The 20,953-nt window shown below is 39.2% G+C and overlaps 1 protein-coding gene across 1 annotated transcript; it reads right to left on the bottom strand.

Annotated features, from left to right (window-relative positions):
* Positions 1-14,777: 14,777 nt before the first annotated feature.
* Positions 14,778-17,399, bottom strand: LOC140819138 (methionine S-methyltransferase-like). Its single transcript, XM_073179148.1, has 5 exons — positions 17,369-17,399; positions 16,892-17,058; positions 15,459-15,518; positions 15,331-15,369; positions 14,778-15,245 (listed from the first exon to the last, which is right to left on the bottom strand). Exons 1-5 carry the CDS (start codon positions 17,397-17,399, stop codon positions 15,204-15,206), a joined length of 339 nt encoding a protein of 112 aa, XP_073035249.1. The 3' UTR covers positions 14,778-15,203.
* Positions 17,400-20,953: the final 3,554 nt, after the last annotated feature.

Genomic DNA, 20,953 nt, shown 5'->3' with positions numbered 1-20,953 from the left:
TTGAAGCTCCTGAAGAACATTCTCGGTTCTTCCAGCTTCATGCAAGGCTCCACTCCTCCGCTGTCTGCTTGGTTGAAGATACGAATAATTGTAATAGAAGAGAAATACGACAATGTAATACGGACTAATGTCTATGGTTGAATAAAAATTTGTCTCGGTTCCCCTTCTTCTGTCAGTGCTCGGATATAACACTTTAGGTCCATTAATTGACACATAACGGATTGCGTAGAATTATCTGATGAAATAATTTACTAGAACTCCTGAGCTTAATAACTCCCTGGGAATTAACACAAGATGCCAGGGTCCCGGGCTTCCCGGGCTGTCAACGACACGCCGGGGCCTGAGCTTCCCTGGCTTTACGAAATGCCGGGGCTTCCTGCTCCCCGGGCTTCATAATATGCCGATTTCCCGACTCATGGTATAGTATCGCAACCACCCACAACCTCGATTTTCGATACTGAAATCCCTCCGGGGGTCATTTCATTTCACGAGGCAATGATGACACTGGCGGCATTGATACTTGTTCCCGTCCCTTCAATTGCCCGGAACAATTTACGAGGTGGCTCCTGACCATACCCGTATGCTTAAGCCAACGGTTGCAACTAACTTTTTATTGCATAAATGCGCAGTCGCTTGGTATGGTCGGGAACTCTTCGGCTTCCTCCGTATCCAGTACCACTTGCATATAAATAAGCGGATGAAGGTGAAGTGACAACAACACTTCAATATGCCGAGTTCAAGCGAATCCACTGTTTGCAGCAGCCCATGTGGCCATTTGCCCACCTCAACGCGTGCTCGTCTAGAGTCGTTGAAGAGGACCATCGAGGAGTTTATCCATCTGAAGGTCATGTCCACTCTGCGTAAGATTCATGCCCTTGTGCGCTCCCACCAGGAGGGCCTGGCTTTCACCAGGCCACAGAGAGCACTGGCGAGGAGATACAAGCGTGAATTTCACGTGACGCACGTGGCAGAGCTGGCCACTGATCAAGTTCTGCTGTAGGCAAGGCTACGGAAGGAGTGGAACCAGCTGAACAAGCTCGCTGCTACCGAGTCCCTTGCCAATCTCCCCCTCCCTGAACTGCATAACTGGATGTCAGCGTGGCAAGATCGTGTAGGCTTTAGGATGGCAACTGTAATACGGCGCCGATTCCATTAATAATACTTGATTTTTCGTATTTTGCTTTTGTATTTCTCCCTAGTTTTTCCCGTTTTTAAGATAAAGTGCCGGGGTTTAAACTCTCCCGAGATTAACATAATATACCGGGGCCTCAAACCTCCCGGGCTTAAATTAACATGCCGGGGCCTCAAACCTCCCGGGCTTAACATAACATGCCGGGGCCTCAAACCTCCCGGACTTAAAATAATATGCCGGGGCCTTAAACCTCCCGAGCTTAAAATAACATGCCGGGGCCTTAAACCTCCCGGGCTTAAAATAACATGCCGGGGCCTTAAAACTCCCGGGCTTGAAATAGTATGCCGGGGACTTAAACCTCTCGGGCTTAACATAATATACCGGGGTCTCAAACCTCCCGGGTTTTAAATAACATGCCGGGGCCTCAAACCTCCCGGGCTTAACCTAATATGACGGTTGCCTTTTTTGAATACTAAGTATACTGTCATGATGACACGTGCCCTTCTTTCTCCTCCCAATGGTCGGTAGCGTTCCGTCTTCCAAGGATCCGATAAGTCTGACACCTTCATGATTACCTGTCCTTTCACATGCCTGGTACGACTTACGAGGCACATCTGCTCGTTCATATCCGTCCAGATCAACGGCGGAGATCCGTGATCCGGGTGTATTTTTTCTGAACCAATGTGGACCTTCGGATCACGGCTAGATCTACGGCCCAAATCGTTTTCCTACTCCTATATATACCACCTTCCCTAACCCTTCACCACTTTTTGCTCATTCACTAAACCTCCGCGTCTGCAACTTTGCCCTTCTTCCGATTAGTTCCCGGCGTTCACACCACCACTTCTCTTCCAAACTCGCGTAAGTTCCCCTTTTTATCATTATGTATTCCTACCATACTTCTTCTACTTCGGGTAATCTCTACCAGGGCTCCTCGAAATTCGAGTCAGAGGCCCTGCGCGATAGTCCCCCGATTTCTGCCTCCCCCGTTTCCACTTTTCGCCCTCATAATCCAACTCCTTCTCTTCCTCCCCTCAAAAAATCCAAAACTTCTCACGGGACTGGGCCTTCCCGCCCCCAGAAGAAAAAAGAAGAAGGCAACTTCTTCGAAACCCTCAGCCCGGGCTGTTCCTTCTCCGGCCCGGGCTACTGATTCTGGCACCTTGCCATGGTTTTCTACCATGGTGAGCTCCCTCCGAGCCAAATCTGCCGAGGAGATCCGCCTCCTTGGCTCCATCCCTACTAGCCATACTATTGTCATCCTGGGCCCTAATGACCAGGCTGACAAGCCACCAGAAGGATGTCTTACCTTCTTCCGAGACCAGGTTACCAATGGCCTCAGGTTTCCCCTTCACCCTTTTTTCATTGGGATATCTTCCCTTCTTGGCATTCCTGTCAACCAATTTCATCCTAATGCCATTAGGATGATGACTTGTTTTTTTACCCTCATCTCCATGCATCCCGATATCCCCCTCGAGCCCTCCCTTTTTAATTTCTTCTTTATCTGCTACATTGGCGATTACGCCTTTTCGTTCAAGACCCGGTCTCACCATAAACTTTTCGGAGACATTCCCTCTTCCGTCAAGGACTGGAAACGCCGGTTCTTTTACATTCGTCCTGCTAACCTCCCTGAATGCCCGGTGGGTTTATTTCTGCCCTTCCTGCTCAGCCGGGTCTTCCTGAAAACTACCGCACACTTGACTCTTACACCCAGTGTGAGGAGGTTGTAGGCGGTAAGGTGTATAGCTCCTCCGCCCTCCTCGGTGAAAATTTACTGGTGACTTACGGGCTGAGCCCCGGGGTGGAGGAGTCTACCGATCGCATCATCTGTTGGAGTAGGTGCCCGTCGAGCCAAGTGTTGGCCGAGTGTTCACAATGAAACTCTATGTATAAGCAATCTTTATTTTAGTAATATTTGAAATTATTATTATTTTGGCACATCTTTATCTGTATACCCATGCTAGTTGCATAGATAAAGCCCTTGAATATACAAATAGTAGAAAGAATATGAGATGCTCATATGATGAGTATCATGAAACTCATATTTGTAATACTGTATATTCTAAACGGTTCCTAGTCGATTCAGCCGCCACTAAGAAGGATATAGGCCGCTCGAGTTAGAGACTAGTATCTGCGATGTGAGTACCATGTTTCATTGGTAGGGGACATTGTGATGTCCGAGCATGCAGATAGGTGCTCCTAGTAGAGTGCACTGAACAACCCTCCTTAAAGGACTTTCCAAGTGGTTCTCACTTATCGAGTGGAAACGTCCTAGTTTATGGTTGTACACCATTAGTCCTTATGACCCGGGACAACATTGAGACTCTATGTGATAGCGTTTCACTTTGACTTGTTTACCGACTCTCATGGGGTCATCAGGTGGCAAGGTTGGGTGTTATGTCGAAACATATAGGAGTCGATGCATGGTAGTCTGGGATTCACCGCTTACCTTCGGGTATGGATATCCTATGTGTTATCATGTGTATGTAGGTTGAAATCTCTGGCCAGAGTATGGTGGTAATTATGATAGGGGTTTCATAGATTACACCATCGATGCAACTACGACATGACACATAGTATCGATTCATTGACAACTCTCGATAAACCAATGGTTGTCGAATCGGTCGGGATATATGAGTTGAAGGGACCGTACTGTACGCTAACCATAATTGAATGGTTCTTGCAGGCACTATCATTTGATACCTAGGGAATCATGTAAGCGATGCTGCTAGGCGTTTAACATGATTGGTTGGGTACTATCAGAATTGAGTTCTGACGTTCTTGTTATCAAGGAGTTGATAAGTAAGAATGGAGCAATTGGGGTATGCTCATATAAGGATATGTTTAGTCCGATTCACATGGAGATGTGAACCCATGGCTAGTTGTATCAATGAACCATTGAGGGCCACACAAGTACTGGCTTTCTAGAACCCGTTGAAAAGTAAAAATAGTTCAATGTGTTAAACGGCTTATAAAGGAGTTTATAAGCGTAAGGAAAATTAGAAGTATGACTTCTATAAAGGAGAAATTAGTTCAATGTGTTGAACGGCTTATAAATGAGTTTATAAGCATAAGAAAAATAGAAGTATGACTTCTATAAGAGAAATGTAACTTTTAATTTATGAATGTGTTCTTAAATTAAAAGTTGGTCAAATAAATAATTTATTTGAAAATTGTGATTTTCATAAACATTATTTTGGACTAAATTAAATTAATTCAAGTGTTGAATTAATTAAACACTAGTGGGCCTAGTAGAGTCCAAGTAATTAAATTAATACAAGTGTTGGATTAATTAAATAACATTGGGCCTTGTAGAGCCCAATTAAAAATAATTATTAAACTAGTGGGCTTGAGTAAAATCAAGTAAACTTTAAATGAGCTCAAATGTGTTTGAGACAACTTCGGGTAATCTCTACCATGGGCCTTGTAATTGTTACAAGCCCAAATAGGAAGGCATGCAAGGGAGATGAAAGGTTGGGAGACAACTTTTTCAATGTCCAAGGCATAGGATGCTTTGGGACACCACAACCTTTTTGCAAAACCAAAAAAATGTCTCTCCTTCTCTCCTAGGTTGAATAGTGCCGAAAATACTATTCATTATTCTCCTCCAATTTTTGTTCTTCAATTGTTGAAAAAACAATACACTTCTCAAAGAAAAATGCTCTAATTTTTCTAGTGCAAAATTAGAGTGGTTCTAGCTAGTTGGTGGTGGGCTTAATATTTGAGCAAGGCGGGCTCAAAGGAAGCTTGAAGATTGTCTAGCCATTGAAGAGCTTAGTTGTATATCAACTAAGTTGGAGCCATCATCAATCTTTTAAGATTGATAGTTAAAATTCTAAACACACTATGAATGTCATTTTTGTGTTTTTGTATTTGCTACATACCATCCTCATGGTGGCCGAAAATTTTTGATGAAAATTTTGATTTTTTAAACTTCCGTTGCGCTTCCGGTCACCGTAACCGATCCCCTTTCAAGTGGTATCAGAGCTATGGTTACAATTTTGTGTAGCAATTACAAGATATTATGTTGAGATCGATTTCTAACCGCATGAGGTGAAGTTTTGCAACGATTCAAGGCCGGATTTGGGGCGGCTTTTGGGCAGCAAGTTGCTGCCCATTTCGGGCAGCTTGGGCTGCCCGAGGGGCTGCCCGAAACGAGCAGCAAGGGCAGCCCAAGGGGCTGCCCGAACAGCCCCCCTATTTTTAATAAAAAAAAATAAAAAAATTTTGACATGTTGGCCGGAATGTTGGCCGGAATCCGGCGACGGAGCTCCGGCGACGGCGATGACGGCTAGGGTTTCCAAAAGTGTTTTGGAATATCAAAGTGTCATGGGCCTTGAGTTGTTGGGCCATTGGATGGCTAACATGTTTGTGAATTTTAAATGGGCCAAAATATTTTTGGTGAAAAATGAGTTTTTTGGGCACTTAAGTTTAAAATTACAAAAGTTGCAAATATTTTCTCATGAAATAAATAATTTAAGTTGGACTTTAATTATTTATAGTAAATGGTGATTTACAAGAAATTCGGTTATAAATAAAATAATTTGAAAGTAGACAAAGGTGTTTGTATACTTTGTTAATTTAGTTTATAATCGTGGCGGTTAGTGATTGGATCAAGATATATAATATTGGATCAATTAATTATTGTGATAATTAATTGATGGTGTATGATATGTGATATTATGCATGAAGGATGATCAAAAGCCCAAGCCCAATTTGCTAGGTGTATGCTAGGATATTTTGTGTTGAATGATTGTAATAATTATCAATTTATAAAGTGGGCTTGGTTTATGGCCCGTTCCCACCCCATGAGATGTATCCCTATTTGCCATGGATATTTATTTGTAAATATTAGTATAGTGGATGATCAAGATTGGAAGATGGTGGCCATGATGATTATGAAGATCGAAGACATGTAAATATTGGAAGCTAATGTAATAGTTGCATTTGCATCCCATGCATTTCCCTAGGATTGGACCTAGGCCCGTGTTTAGCTCACGCGGTCCGTTAGTATTGGGGCGATTGATCATCCTTGTTTGTTTACTGTTTATAATATATGCATGATATGTTATAAATAATGAGTATGTGCGTTATTATTATGATAATAACAAAGTTGCATGAATCCGGCAAACATACGATCAAACATGGCGAGCTTTTAAAATAAAATTAATGATGAGACCTTTCAAAATTAAAAACCCTCATTTTGAATAAGATTCAAAATTAATATCAAGCCCGAAAAGGGGAATTATAAATTTTTTTATAATTTACATGTCTTCCATCGAAAAATGGGTGCATGACGAATCGCTACCCGTACTCGGGGCTCGGCTCATATTATTGGGGGGGCCCTTAGTCCGGAAAGCTGTGACATCCATTTGACATGGTGATGTGAACTACGTGGAACTCCCATGACTTCGGCTCATATTATTGAGGGAACTCTTGGCGACCGTCCATTAAGGTTCAACATCGATGGGTAAGGCTTGACACGTGAAGATGAACGACGTCATATTATTGGGTCCTAATCAAACGTGAGACAAAAGTTTACGTAGAGGGTTGCATTGTGATGCAATTGGAAACTACCTTTTAGGAATTGTGATTGGCTGATATTATTCGGGATCATAATTCGCTAATTGGACCTTACGTACCTACTGAGGAAAGGAGTTTCCCGTTTTCACTAGAAGGTAGTGAAAGATGTCAAAACAGTGGGAGCAAATATTTATGAAGTAAAAGTCCAAACTTCATATCTTACTAAATATTTTAAAATAATCACCAACATTTATATGTTTTCACTTTTCAGTACAAATTGACAATGTCTTCGATTCGCAATCCGATATCCATAATACTCGACAAACACATATTAACTGGACCTAATTACCTCACTTGGCTAAGAAACCTGAAAATCGACTTGAATTCGGAAAGGGTAGCATATACACTGACTGAATCGCCCCCTGTTGAGGCTCCGACTGACTGCAATCCTGAGGAATTGCAGGCTTACAAGGAATGGTGTGACCATGACTTGATAGCCAGGTGTTATATGCTGACTTCTATGAATGATGAGCTGCAGAGGCGTTTTGAGGATGCAAAGAATGATGCTGACATTCATAAGCACCTCAAAGAGCTCTTTGGTGAGCAGACTCGGTCTCTTAGGCATGCTACCGTCAAGGAGCTGATCACTATGCGCATGCGAGATGGGGCCTTGGTCCATGAGCATGGCCTGAAGATGATTGGGCTTGTGGACAAGCTCGTTGGCATGGATCTGATCTTTCCTTCGGAGTTGACCACCGACGTGTTGCTTTTATCACTGCCTAGCTCATTTGATCCTTTTGTGGTGAACTTCAACATGAACAAGATGGAGCCGACCCTTGAGGAGTTGGTGAATATGCTTGTTACATTTGAATCAACCATCAAGAAAGAGAAGTTGGTTCTTTATGTGGGTTCTTCATCTGGTACGAAGATTGATCCACATGGGAAGGGAAAGAAGAGTTCTTTCCAACGTCCCAAGAAGAACGTGCCCTTGATGAGGCAATCTCCGAATCCCGTTGTGGCAGCCACACCAGTTAAGGCTGACAAGACTAGTGATGTTTGTCATCACTGCAAGAAGCCTGGACATTGGAGGCGAAATTGCAAGGAATATCTGGCCCAGAAGAGTTCTGGAAACGGTATGTTCTAAATTGAAGTAAACATTTCAATTAACTCTACTTCTTCGGTATTAGATACCGGTTATGACACATCTCTGTAATGGGTTACAGGTGATGGGAAGAAGTAGGAAGCTTAGGGGAAGGTGAGACCTTCTTGAGAATGGCTATGGAGCAAGAGTTGCTGCCAAGACCTTAAGAAATGTTTACTTATTGTTGAACAATGATTTTAAGTTAATTTTAAGAGATGTTTTGTTTGTACCATTTTGGTGAAAAACATTGTTTCCATTTCTATTGTGATAAAGATGGATATTCTTGTCTATTTAGCAAAGGTGTTTGCAACATTTACAAGAATGAATGTTTAATTGGTACTTGAGAACTTGAAAACGATCTCTATAACTTAAAATTAAAAGATATTCTACTAAATGTCCATTCAAAAGCATACACCATATGAGATATGGATGGGTAAGCCTCCCAAATATTCTTATCTTAGAATATGGGGGTGCCCTTGAGTGAATGCTGTAGTTTTGGTTTCAGGGGCACAAGCCGGCACTTCCATGGATGCTTTGTTGAACCGGCGAATGTAATTCCGGAGAGACTCATCGCGTGACTGCTTTATTTCGAACAGGCTGAAGGCAGTCTTTTTGTACTTCTTACTGCTGCTAAAGTGATGTACAAAGGTGTCCCTGAAACCTTCAAAAGATTGGATGCTCCGGGGCTCCAACTTCTCAAACCACCTCAGGGCAGAATCCACCTAGGTGGTGAGGAATACCTTGCATTTGATCTTGTCAGGGTAACAGTGTAGCATCGTCATATTTTCGAACCGGACGAGGTGCTCCTCGGGGTCTGAATTTCCATCATATTCCCGGATACTGGTGGTTTTGAAGTGAGCAGGGAGGGGCTCGCTTACAATCTCCGGGGAGAACGGGCATCCTCGAGAACTGACCGGGGTCATCATATGAGAAGACCCGGCCCTGGCCTCCAATTCTTTCACCTTCTTTCTTAGATCCTTCAGCTCCTGGGCCACGGTGAAGGTAGGAGCTTTGGAAAACGTCTGAGAACTTTCTTCTCTGTCTTTTTCTTTCTTGAAAGGAGATTCTCCCATCGCCTCATTGTCCCTTGGTTGGCTAGATTCGGGTAAGACCCTTTCATCGAGGGCTTTTTGGACAGCGGCAGCTATTAATTGAGCCAGCTCCTCGGGGACGTGACTGGATAATGGATTTTCTTGAGGTCCCTTACCCCCCTCGGGGTTCTGAGGACCCGAATTGTTCCCAGTAGTTTTGCGAGTGGAAACCATATCTACGTCTCGAGCTACAGATTCCCACAGACGGCGCCAATGATGTCAACCGGGCAAATCGGGTAGTAGCCGGGTGTGCAATTTGCCAAGTCGGATGCGTGGATATGCTTGCGATTGAATATTTTTCAGTGTAAGTTTCTGGTAATCCGGGCCAATTGAGTTCCCTGTCACCTGAAGGGTAACGACCGGGATGACTTGCGTAGTAATCCTGAAATCACAGAACGTTAGGGGGGCGCCGGAAGTTATTCCGGCGTATCCACTCCGACGCTCAAGTCAGTAATGCACGCAAAGGAAAACTTGGAGAGAAACCAAGTGTTCATGAGTGTTTGTGAGTAAGAAAAAGAGAAGAGACCCCCTTTTTAAAATACCAACGGCGGGTATTTATAGATGAAGCTGGTAGATAACTTGCCCGCAAAGTTCAGATGGTGGTCTATGATTCGGGGTCATGGGCCACGTTGCAGAGTAGTGGGCCACGTACCAAGAGTTGACCTAGTCATGGAACGTGGAAGAATGGGCTCCGCGATGTCCGGAAGACGTGGGGATCAAGGAGAGAATGTGTTTCTTTCTCAGGTGTTTCCCACCCGGGTGCCTCTGAGGTACTTCTCGGACCGGGAAGTTTTTCCCCAGCGTATTGGCTGATTACTCCCCAGGCGGTGGCTCGCCTAGTGGTTCATCGGGCATTCTTCTGACAATTGGATGCACAACTCGCCGGGCGTCTGAAGATCCGGGATCCTTTTTTCACACCGGCTCACTGAAGGTAATTGTAGTTCGGCATCTTCTCCCCGTTCTGATTTCGGCATCTCATCGGGCATTCTTCTGACAATTGTTCTACTTTATAATTCTCGTTTGCATTTATTTCCAGGAAAACTAAGATCGAGGTGGTCAAGACCATTTATAGTTAAAATTTTTTATCCTCATGGTGTTATTGATATTGAAAATCCTAAAAATAATGATGTCTTTAAAGTAAATGAGCAAAGACTTAATCTTTTTTATAGAAAATGAAATTCTTAATGATGAGTTTATGCCTTTATATGATCCACAATAGTTGTTTGATATTTTCATTTTGTTTTGAGATTCTATTTCATTTCCTGGTTTGGTGGCGGATAACGGTACTCCGTGACTGTTTAAGTCGGTTTCTTCAGTTTTCCCAAAATAATAATAATAATAATAATAATAATAATAATAATAATAATATGGATGCTTATATTGTGAACCTTCATAAATATTTTTCTTGTTTACCTGATAATGCATTGGAAAAAATTTATAAAACTAGATGTGAACGACTAAGGTTGATGATGTTATACGGCATACCGAATGATGTCCGTTTGATAATTGAAGCAAAAGTCTGATTGGTTGGGGAAGCAAGTGAAATAATAATAAGACAAATGCCAGGATTTGGTAAAAGCACATATGAAAAAAAGCGAAGAGCTAGACATACAGGTGGATGTCATAAATGTGCAAGGTGGATTTGTAAGGGGAAATGCAAAAATTTTGGAATGGCATCAATGAATAGAGAAGATAAAATTTTATTCATTAAGAATGGTCTGAGTAAAGAACCTTTGAATAACTTTCTAGAGGTTCTTGATATGCATTCTAGTGGGTACGTGTTAAATTAACTTCTTAAACTATGGTGGAAATTTCAACATGAGGAATATCAATATGGACGGTGGAATCAGCCTTACAAAGATCCTACTGTAGTAACACATTTCTGTTTAGATATATATATATATATATATATATATATATTGTGGGGACCCGGGCTCTAACTCAATTCTTTTGGGATTTAATTGGATCTTTGTTCGAAAATGTGGGTCAAAAATTTGCTTTTAACATTAATTCAAATGTATAGCTAAAGCATAACATGTCTTTTAAAAGAAACAAACAACATAGTGTACATACAAGTCTGTCTAGTACAACCATACTCTAGTGTTCAAGTACCAACTACAACATCAGTGATACAAGTCTAGTAGGAAAACTACAAATCTTCGACGCCCGAGATCTCCACGCTATCATCAGTCTCTCATCTGTCTCGTGACCCAGATCCTGCCCCACCTGTTGCCATGCACACATACAGACACGACAACAGCCGGATAACTCCGGTGAGAACATATCCCAGTATAAAACATGGATGCATGCAATGCCATAATCATGTACAAAAGCATAGCATATATCAAGTAACATGACTGAAAATCTAAACATGTAAAAGAATACAAATCTGTATTCAACATTTAAATCTTGACTCGACTCATTTCTAATCTAGGGATCCCGGTGTGAATAAGACGGTCTGTCACCTACCCAACCACTCGGGGCAACGGTACGTCTTATTCCTAGACTTCGGTCAACTCTGTATCGAGGGTCTACACATATAGCAAATCTGCTTCTATGCGTCGATACACCGAAACGTCTAGTTTTGGCAAATCTGCCAATATCTCCTATCTCAGGACTTGAATATAACTCAATAAATAAAACATTACATAATCAAATGTAATAACAATCTAGTATGTGATTTAGGGAAACTCGTATCAAGTCTGAATCGAGTTGTGCAATCCCGTGACCACATGAATTATACCTTTCTTGTCGCACTATCTGTCGAGATCTCGAATCAAATGTCAAACCTGTCACTTCAAATCTGAAATGGCAATGTGTAGACACACAATATCAATCTCTAACTCAAAGCAACACATATTCCAATCAATAATAAATCTCGGTACAAATTGACGGCATAACAGCGTAATTCTCGGTACCGGTCAACTCAGTCTCAACATATAACAATATCATAATCTCATCAACATCACAATATCAATGACATAATCCCTTCCAACTCTGAAAATCGACATACTCTTCAATAATACATGCTGAAAATCGAAACAATAGCATACGGTGTCTGAAAATCGATCCGATAGCGAATATATCTAGCTCAAGATATCAAGAACACATATTCTAACTCAAATATGAATTCTTCCAACACCTGAATATCAAAACATGCTGAAAACAACTGAAACTTACATCCTTAGCTAGCTCTTGTTGCAAGGATCACAATTCCGTAATCGAAATCAAAATCGGTTGGCTAGTTGTTGTATAATCTTTGTTGCTAGTCTAAAACCTTGAAGGAATTTCCATGGAGTATCTCTCGGTTCTCTCATTCTGAAATGGAAGGAATGAAAGACACATAATCTATATTGCATGGTAAGGAACAAGTGTCTTTATTTTTCATTTGACACGCACGACCGCGGGTGCGGCAGCGTAAGAGCGCGGGTGCGCTGAGCTCTCGGCAGCCATAATATTTTCTGAATCTCGATCACCGCGGGTGCGGCGCTTGCATCACCGCGGGTGCGGTCTCACCACCGCGGGTGCGGTCTTGCACGCACCGCGGGTGCGGTGTTGCTTCGCACATTTCCCTCAACTTTCTGTCACCTACACCGCGGGTGCGGTAGTCCTAGCACCGCAGGGGCGGTGTGGCTTCGGCCATGCTTGCTCAAACTCTCATTTTTCCTGTCATGCATTCTCCTCTTCAAGTCAACATTAATGACAACGGATAATTCTCGAGCCTTACATTTCTCCCCCTCTTAGACAAGAGTTCGTCCTCGAACTCATAAGCAAGTAATCATGCAAGTATATACAAAATTGTAAAGTCAAAACGGGAAGAAAGACTCACATCATAAGAATAGCTCGGGATGTCTCTGTCTCATATCAGATTCTGTCTCCCAGGTTGCTTCCTCAATGCCATGACGACTCCACTGAACCTTCACAAGCGGAATGGTCTTGGTTCTGAGCTGTTTCTCTTTCCGATCAAGAATCTGTATCGGTCTTTCAACATAGCTCAGAGTCTGATCTAGCTCGGCTTCGTCAGGCTGAATGACATGAGAATCATCCGGCATGTATCTGCGCAACATCGATACATGAAAAACGTCATGTATACCGGACAGTGAAGGAGGAAGAGCAAGTCTGTAAGCTCGATCGCCAATCTTCTCAAGAATCTCGTACGGACCGACGTATCTAGGAGACAATTTTCCACGCTTGCCAAATCTCTGTCTCCTTGTTCAAACACTGACGGTCTACGTCTGATATTGGCGTACTTCGCTTGCCTATCTTGTGCCGTCTTCATTCGCTTCTGAATGATCTTCACTTTTTCGGTCATCTCACGAATCATATCAGGCCCCAACTCTGGTACCTCAGAGATATCATCCCAGTACAACGGAGATCTACACTTCTTCCCGTATAAAGCTTCGAACGGTGCCATCTCAATGCTAGTCTGATAGCTGTTGTTGTATGAAAACTCACACAACGGCAATGAATATTGCCAACTAGTACCAAAGTCTAGTACTACAGCTCTCAGCATATCCTCTAAAGTCTGGATAGTCCGCTCTGACTGTCCGTCTGTCTGGGGATGATAAGCAGTGCTCAGGTGTAAAGTCGTACCCAAAGCCTGCTGCAAGCTGTGCCAAAAGTGAGAAGTGAATCGCGGATCACGATCTGATACGATAGACTTCGGCACACCATGCAATCTGACGACCTCTCTGACATACAACTCTGCCATCTGATCATGTCGATAGGTCATTCTGTACGGAATAAAGCACGCTGATTTGGTCAATCTGTCTATCACAACCCAAATCGAATCACAGCCCCGGGATGATCGAGGTAACTTCGTCACAAAGTCCATGGAAATGTGGTCCCATTTCCATTCAGGAACAGACAAACTCTGAAGTAAATATCCGGGTTTCTTACTCTCGGCCTTCACCTGTTGGCAATTCAGACATCTAGACACAAATTCTGCAATATCTATCTTCATCTGCTTCCACCAGAATTGCGTCTTCAAGTCATTGTACATCTTCCTGCCACCAGGATGAATGCTGAACCGACTACAGTGTGCTTCTGACATGACCTGTCGTCTCAAATAAATTGAATAATTTATTTCTAAACACACAAGAAAATTTTTCAGAAAATTTAGCACCACGAAAATTTATTTTTTCTAGATTGTCGAAATAAAAAAAAATTAAATCTGCCCAGAACTGTTCCGGGCAGTCCGTGCGCGCAGGGCCGCGCACGACAGCGTGCGTGCAGGCGTCTCGTGCGCAGGCGCCGGACGCCTGCGCGCACCGCGCTAGCGCAGGCGTCCTACGCCTGGGCGCGGCGTCGGCGAGCCTGTGCGCGCAGCGGGCGGGCAGTGGGCTGGCGGATGCCCGGGAGCGTCTCGGGAAGCACGCTGAATAATGGGCTTGAATTGTTTGGGTATAGGGTGCGATTTTCTGATTTTTCAATTTTTGGGTAAACTTCATATTTTTGAAAATTGGTTCAATTTTTATTTTGAAAATTGATTTTTAGAAAATTATTAATTTTCTTGTGAAATAAATAATTAAAATCATATTTTAATTATTTATGGTAAAAATGAGTTTTACAAGAAATCAATTATTATTGATTTAATTGGAAATTAAATAGAGGAGTTTATTTAATTTATTAAATTCTTTAATAATTGTGGTGGTTAGTGGTAAAATTATTAGATACTAGCAACCGAGGCACACACGTTGCGTGTGTCATGAATATATGAGCCTAATATATTAAACATTTATGATACTATAACATCATGCACCGTAATTTTTTGTATCATGAATATATATTTAAAATAAAAAATTGAAAGTTTAAAATATGTATTAGCAAATCAATGTCATCAAACTTACCAAAAACATGTCAGATCCAAAGGTTGCAAGCCATAAAAAAGCTCATAAAATAAAAACAAAGAGACAAAAAATTAAACGAATTATGCGCTAAACTCATGAAACTAAGTTTAGTATAAAGTAAAAATTCTATGTTTAAAACATGCATTAGCAAATCAATGTCATAAAAATTACTAAAAACATGTCTCATCCAAAGCATTCAAGCAATAAAAAAACCCTCTAATATAACAATAAAAAGACAGAAAATTACACTAATTATATTTTAAACTCAAGAAACCATGTTTAGTCTAAAGAAAAAATTGTAAATTTAAATTATGCATTAGCAAATCAATGTCATAAAAATTACCAAATACATGTCATGTCCAAAGCCTTCAAGCCATAAAAAACATATTAAGTAAAAATAAAAAGACAGAAAGTTACACAAATAATACGCTAAACTCATGAAACCATGCTAAAATCATACTAATATGTTAATCCATGATGTAAGAGTTGGAGTTAGAATTTGTCATGTCCTGCATAAAATTATAGACCAATAGTCAATGGGTTAAGGCACAACATAAATCTTAAGTCTTAATCTCAATCCGTTGCATATCTCACCTGGGTAGATAGCATTGTTCTCATGTAAGTTGAAAGGCCCTAGAAAGGAACAAACCATAAATCACTCTTGGCAGTTTGAAAGGTAAGTCACCAAACTTGGAAAAGAAGGAAGTCAGTTAATTTCCAACCTGCAAAGAGTCCCATAATTGAAAGGGGGCATAATCAGGAGTCACGCTGCTTGGGAATCCCTGCATTGACACGATTTTAAACAAACAAATTCTTTTTCTTAATAAATCAGGCATAATAAGAAAGAATAATATAGTTTAAACTCACATGGTTCTTGGCATTAGCCTCTTTTACATTTGCTCGGATAAAGATCCAATTTTTTTAATATAAACACATAAAGGAAACATTTTGTCTCCGAAAAAGACAATTCAAGGTTGAATTAGTAGGTTTTGATCCCAAAAGGAACAGGAAAAAAATAGATCAAAAGAGTTCACTAAATCAAATACCTGTCGTATGCATCCAACAATTCGGTCAAGTTCTAAATGTTTATCTCTACAATAGGATAGCAAATCAAATTCATGAAACTCCACCCGATCAAGTAAAGTTTTTTTCTGCCCTTCATAAATAGGTTGGCCATTCTCGTCTAAAGAATTAAAATATAGCCGGAATTTGAAATGAAAAATCAGCTGCTTCGACAATTCAAAACCACAAACCAAGGAGCCATAATTTACGCCATAGCTTCACACACAACAGTATATTGAAAAAGTAGCAAAATTTAAAACCGGATCCAAAAAAATAAATTACCAGATTCTCGAACAAACTCAATTCGTGAATAAAAATAATGCCTATTCTGAGAAATTATCAGACTGCATTCACCATTCCAATTCATTTCCAAAAATATTGATATTAATAATGTAAAGGTAACTTTATACAATAGCATGGAGCATTTAGATTCTAGTTAGGAGTCTAAAACCCACAACGGTGGATAAGAGTATTAAGTTGAAGCATAAGACAACCTGGAGGGCGCAGTAGTTCGTCGCTTGCATTTTATGTAATCATTTTGGACATTGCATGTGGATTGGGGTTTAGAAACTGCATAAATTCCAAATGCTAGACATTAGGAAACGTGTGAAGAGTCCATCCATGGTCATTTTTATCAGTATATGAACTTTTCAAATAGTGTTAAATGACCTTATGAAAAAGGTTCGGCGGCAAAAATATGCGGCAAGAGTTCACTAAATCAAATACCTGTCGTATGCATCCAACAATTCGGTCAAGTTCTAAATGTTTATCTCTACAATAGGATAGCAAATCAATTTCATGAAACTCCACCCGATCAAGTAAAGTTTTTTTCTGCCCTTCATAAATAGGTTGGCCATTCTCGTCTAAAGAATTAAAATATAGATTTATCCAAGAGATTTTTACTGGTCTTGGATTAATATCAAGCCCATATACCTGCCACATCATTGTACCCAGTTAAAGAACCTCATTTGCCATATTTATCAAGTTTCCAGAAAATATAAGATAAAAACCATTGTGCCTTAATTGGAGAAAACTTATATGAAAAGACTTGGGTATTATAAAAACAGGTAGTGTATCATCAAAGAATCCTTACCTTCTGGTGTGACCATTTTTCAGCAATAGCTATGGATATCCATCCATTTCCACAACCAATCTCGGTTACAGTTTTGTACTTTAAAATAGAGTCCGGATGCCTGTTAAGTCCTTCAAAGAACGTAAAGGACCAATCCTCTTTGACCTTGTGCTTTGTTTGACCTTGTGCTTTGGTAAAAATGAGTTTTACAAGAAATCAATTATTATTGATTTAATTGGAAATTAAATAGAGGAGTTTATTTAATTTATTAAATTCTTTAATAATTGTGGTGGTTAGTGGTAAAATTATTAGATATATGATTTATCAATTAATTAAACTATTTAATTAAATTGATGTTAATATTCGATATTAAATGAATGAAGGATGATCGAGAGCCTTGACCAATGTGTTAGGTGTATGTCACTACAAGAAAATTGATCTATAGTGACGGGAAATGTCGTCATTTAATGTCCAAAACCCGTCATAAATTAATTTTACTGACGGGAAATTTCCCGTCATATACCTTCATTACTGTCCTCCTAGGTAAAAGTAATTAATGACGGTAAAGAGATACCGTCATTATTGGTATAACATATTTAGCGATGGGATTATACCGTCATTAAAATGAATAAAAATGACGAAATATTTCGTCATTATACTACCATTTGCCTCTCACTAAATAATATTTTAATGACAACACATCTCCTCATTATATCATTATTGACCTCTCACTATAAGTTATTTTATTGATGAAATTTACTATAATTATTAGTCATTAACCCGTCACTAAAAATAGATTTAACTATGAAATTATCTCTCATTAAATCATTAATTACCCTCATTAAAAAATATTTATAATTGTGATGAAATTTATAATAATTATATGATATGGATTTGTTATTATATTAAAGATAGCATTATTAATAAAATATGAAATATGGAACAAGTAAGTTTTTTGAACAAAATATTTTATATAAACAACTGCATCCATATCTATTCATATATTCAAAATTTACAGAATTTTGATTTGTTCCAAAACATGAGTTCCATTTTGATGGATACTTGAAGTATTTCCTAATAACTACTCCTTGAAGTACAAAAATATTTGAAGACCATAAATGGTGATCACTTAGTAGTTGCTTCAAAATATCTTAGACAAATTTCCTAATCAATGCTTGAATTCTTCTAATCATCTTTGAAGCACGACATCAGATTAAGGCAGCGTATCATCTGTAAACATAAATAGAAAAAATCAATTAAAATAAAGATGTAATTCAAACATAAAGTAAGAGTGAAAACTTTGTTAATGTCGAAGTTTGTAAACAAAACATCTTGAAAACAATGATATATTATGTCAAACACATGTGAAGTAAATTTTTAAATAATTAAAAAATAAAGTCTATATACATGTCAACACAATGTGCCAAAGTTATAAGAGTAGCAGTTTTTAGTCAAAATATCTGGATATGAAGAATTAACTAAGAGCATCCTTCAGCTTGAATCGAAGAGAAAAGAAATAAAACCATAAAATATGATGTGAATCTTGATACGAATAAGTAGCAAACACGATTAAAAGTGAATCGCACCCTCTATTCAATTAAAATAACAAGACGCGTGTGTTTTCCCGATCTTTTGATTCAAGTGTTGTGTGATATTCACCTCTAAACTAGCAAGAGTTTAGCAACAAATAAACACGAGGATAAACAATCGAAAACTATACGAACCTTCGAAGAACTTTGCCTACGACAATCCGCACAAGCAACGATCGACAAACGCCACAAAGTTTAAAACTTTGATAAGTTTGATTTTTGATTTAACAAAGCTTGGCTTTGAAAAGTTGAGAGAAAATTCTCAAAGTTGATAAAATATCAATAATGAACAAAAGTTGAAAGTTTACATGGTCTTCTAGCATATATATAGATAAGAAAATCTAAACCTAGAAATTGCATATTTAAAGATATCAAATCTTGTTACCAAAATAATTAAAACTCTAATCTAGGGACAAATATTCTCGCCTAACTAAAGGACACGGACCCCGTGTATGCCCCTGGGTACGGGTCCGTGTATACTCGGGTAAAAATATTCTCCGGAAAACAATGGACACGGACCCCGTGTATGCCTCCGTGCTCGGGTCCGTGTAGGCTCTGTAAATCTCAATCTCGAATGTATGAGACACGGACCCCGTGTACAGGTCCGTGTACACGTCCGTGTAGACTCGGTCAGCTTCTACTTGATTGTGATGCAACCCGAACCCTTCCAGCCTTGTTTCCAAGCTTTCATTGGTTGGATGAAGGGCAACATTCAACATCTTCAAGCGTCCTCTCGGGATTGGTTCTTGGAACGCATAGTGGCTGGATAGATTCACATCAAAATAGTTATACAGGTGATGACATTGTCAACTAAATGGACACAAAAGGTAAAGTTAACTTTCTTGGAAAAAGATTAGGCTTGAAATGTACAGCCGCGAGTCACAAATGTCTTGAGCGCAAATAAGAAGGATAATGACTAAACATATGTGTCTATGATTACTTGAAATACATTCTATACAAATTTTACGCTGCAATAAATCCTAAGGGTCCATGTGTGGTTTAAAAATATATCACTGATGCTTTACGGCTTATGTTATTCTTGTCTTTTCTTACCAGCACAAAATGTGGAGTTCTATGTTTTGTATTCATAATAAAATATGGAATTCAGACTATAGGAGTATCCAACATGTCAAGACTCCTTATGTGTTACAACACACATGGATCGGAGCTAAATAACACTTCCCTATTTCTGAATTCCATTATTGATCTCGTAACAGCCCCATTTTATGGATAAATTTTCTTTGCAGGACATCAAAAAAATTATGACCAGATAAAAATACCAGGTTGATTAAGTCATGTAAACTATGTTGAAGAAGCAAGAGGTTTCAGCATACTGTTCATGCATGCTTCTTATCAATTTCCCAAACCTAGTTACTGTTCTAGTCAAAGGGTAAAAGAAGAACTCAAATTGACTAATATTCCATATATATATTTCATAAAAACATACTGAAATTTTCTCATATTCAAACGCAAATGAATCTTCAATCCTTAACATTAGGAAAGCAACAATAAAGAACGATTTCCCACTGCAGGAACATAGATTCAACAGACTGTCAAACTCACGTTTTTAAGTCCAAAGAGGACAGCTCTTCAATGGAGGTAAGTTTTTTCTCAGAAGATTCTAGAAAAAAAAAACATGGAGTGAGTGATGCCGGCAATATTGGTTTCTTTTAAGTATAACCATTTTAAAGTAACAAGCCTATATCTACCAAAAATAATGATAAAAAAATAAAGAAATAAGTTTTGGAATGCATTGTAGAGAAATAAATATTTAAAAAAAAAACAACACAGATTAGAGAATACATATATACGATGTCTACCAGTTTCTTTAAAAAACTCCAGGAGGTATATGTATAAACTCATAGCCGTTTCTGATAGCAAAGGAAGACATCAATATGACAAAGCTCATAAATCTTCATTAGGACTTCATATTGTTATGTTTCATGAAAAATAAACATGATTAATACAGAATGAACACAACCATTTTCGTAGACAAAATATCATCAAGCTATGTAAATTTATTAGGATAAATTTCCTTAAAACTAACGAGTATAATCTTCTAGAAAAACAACTCATCCGTGAGAATTCAGATTTATGATGCAGATTTTTTTGTCTTTTTCAATTATCGTATACAAATTCAAGGTTTACACAACAGGAACTTCCAGCATGCAAGCCTATTCTTACTCTTAAATGGGTAATTCTTTTAAAAAACTAAAGGAAAAAGAAAGAAAAACATGCTAAAAAATAATATTGTTGGAGACTTAATTTTTGATGGAAAAGACTTAGCACTATTGAAACCCAAGAAAGAGAGAAATAATAGTAAATTAACCCAACCCATCACCAAATGAGAGAAGGAAATGAAAAAGAAATAAATTCCGAATAACTCAAGATGAACCACCAGCGGAGATAACTGGGAAAATTACATAAGTTGTTGACTGTGGTACTTTAAAGAAGAAAACATATCAAATGCATACACTAAAATACTTTTTAATGG

The sequence above is a fragment of the Primulina eburnea genome, chromosome 18 (assembly GCF_022965805.1).
Source record: "Primulina eburnea isolate SZY01 chromosome 18, ASM2296580v1, whole genome shotgun sequence".
Lineage (NCBI taxonomy): Eukaryota > Viridiplantae > Streptophyta > Magnoliopsida > Lamiales > Gesneriaceae > Primulina > Primulina eburnea.
The sequence above is the reverse complement of the archived record's forward strand: the minus strand, read 5'-3'. Positions and strand labels throughout refer to the sequence as shown.

Excerpts from the sequence above, each read along its gene's own strand:
- LOC140819138 (XM_073179148.1), bottom strand. The coding sequence starts at position 17,399 with ATGAAGGTATATGACGGGAAATTTCCCGTCA. Across the intron at positions 17,059-17,368 it reads TGACGGGAAATTTCCCGTCA|CACAAGGTCAAACAAAGCAC; the intron begins GTAAAATTAATT and ends TTTTTACCAAAG. Across the intron at positions 15,370-15,458 it reads AATTATGGGACTCTTTGCAG|GGCCTTTCAACTTACATGAG; the intron begins GTTGGAAATTAA and ends GTTCCTTTCTAG.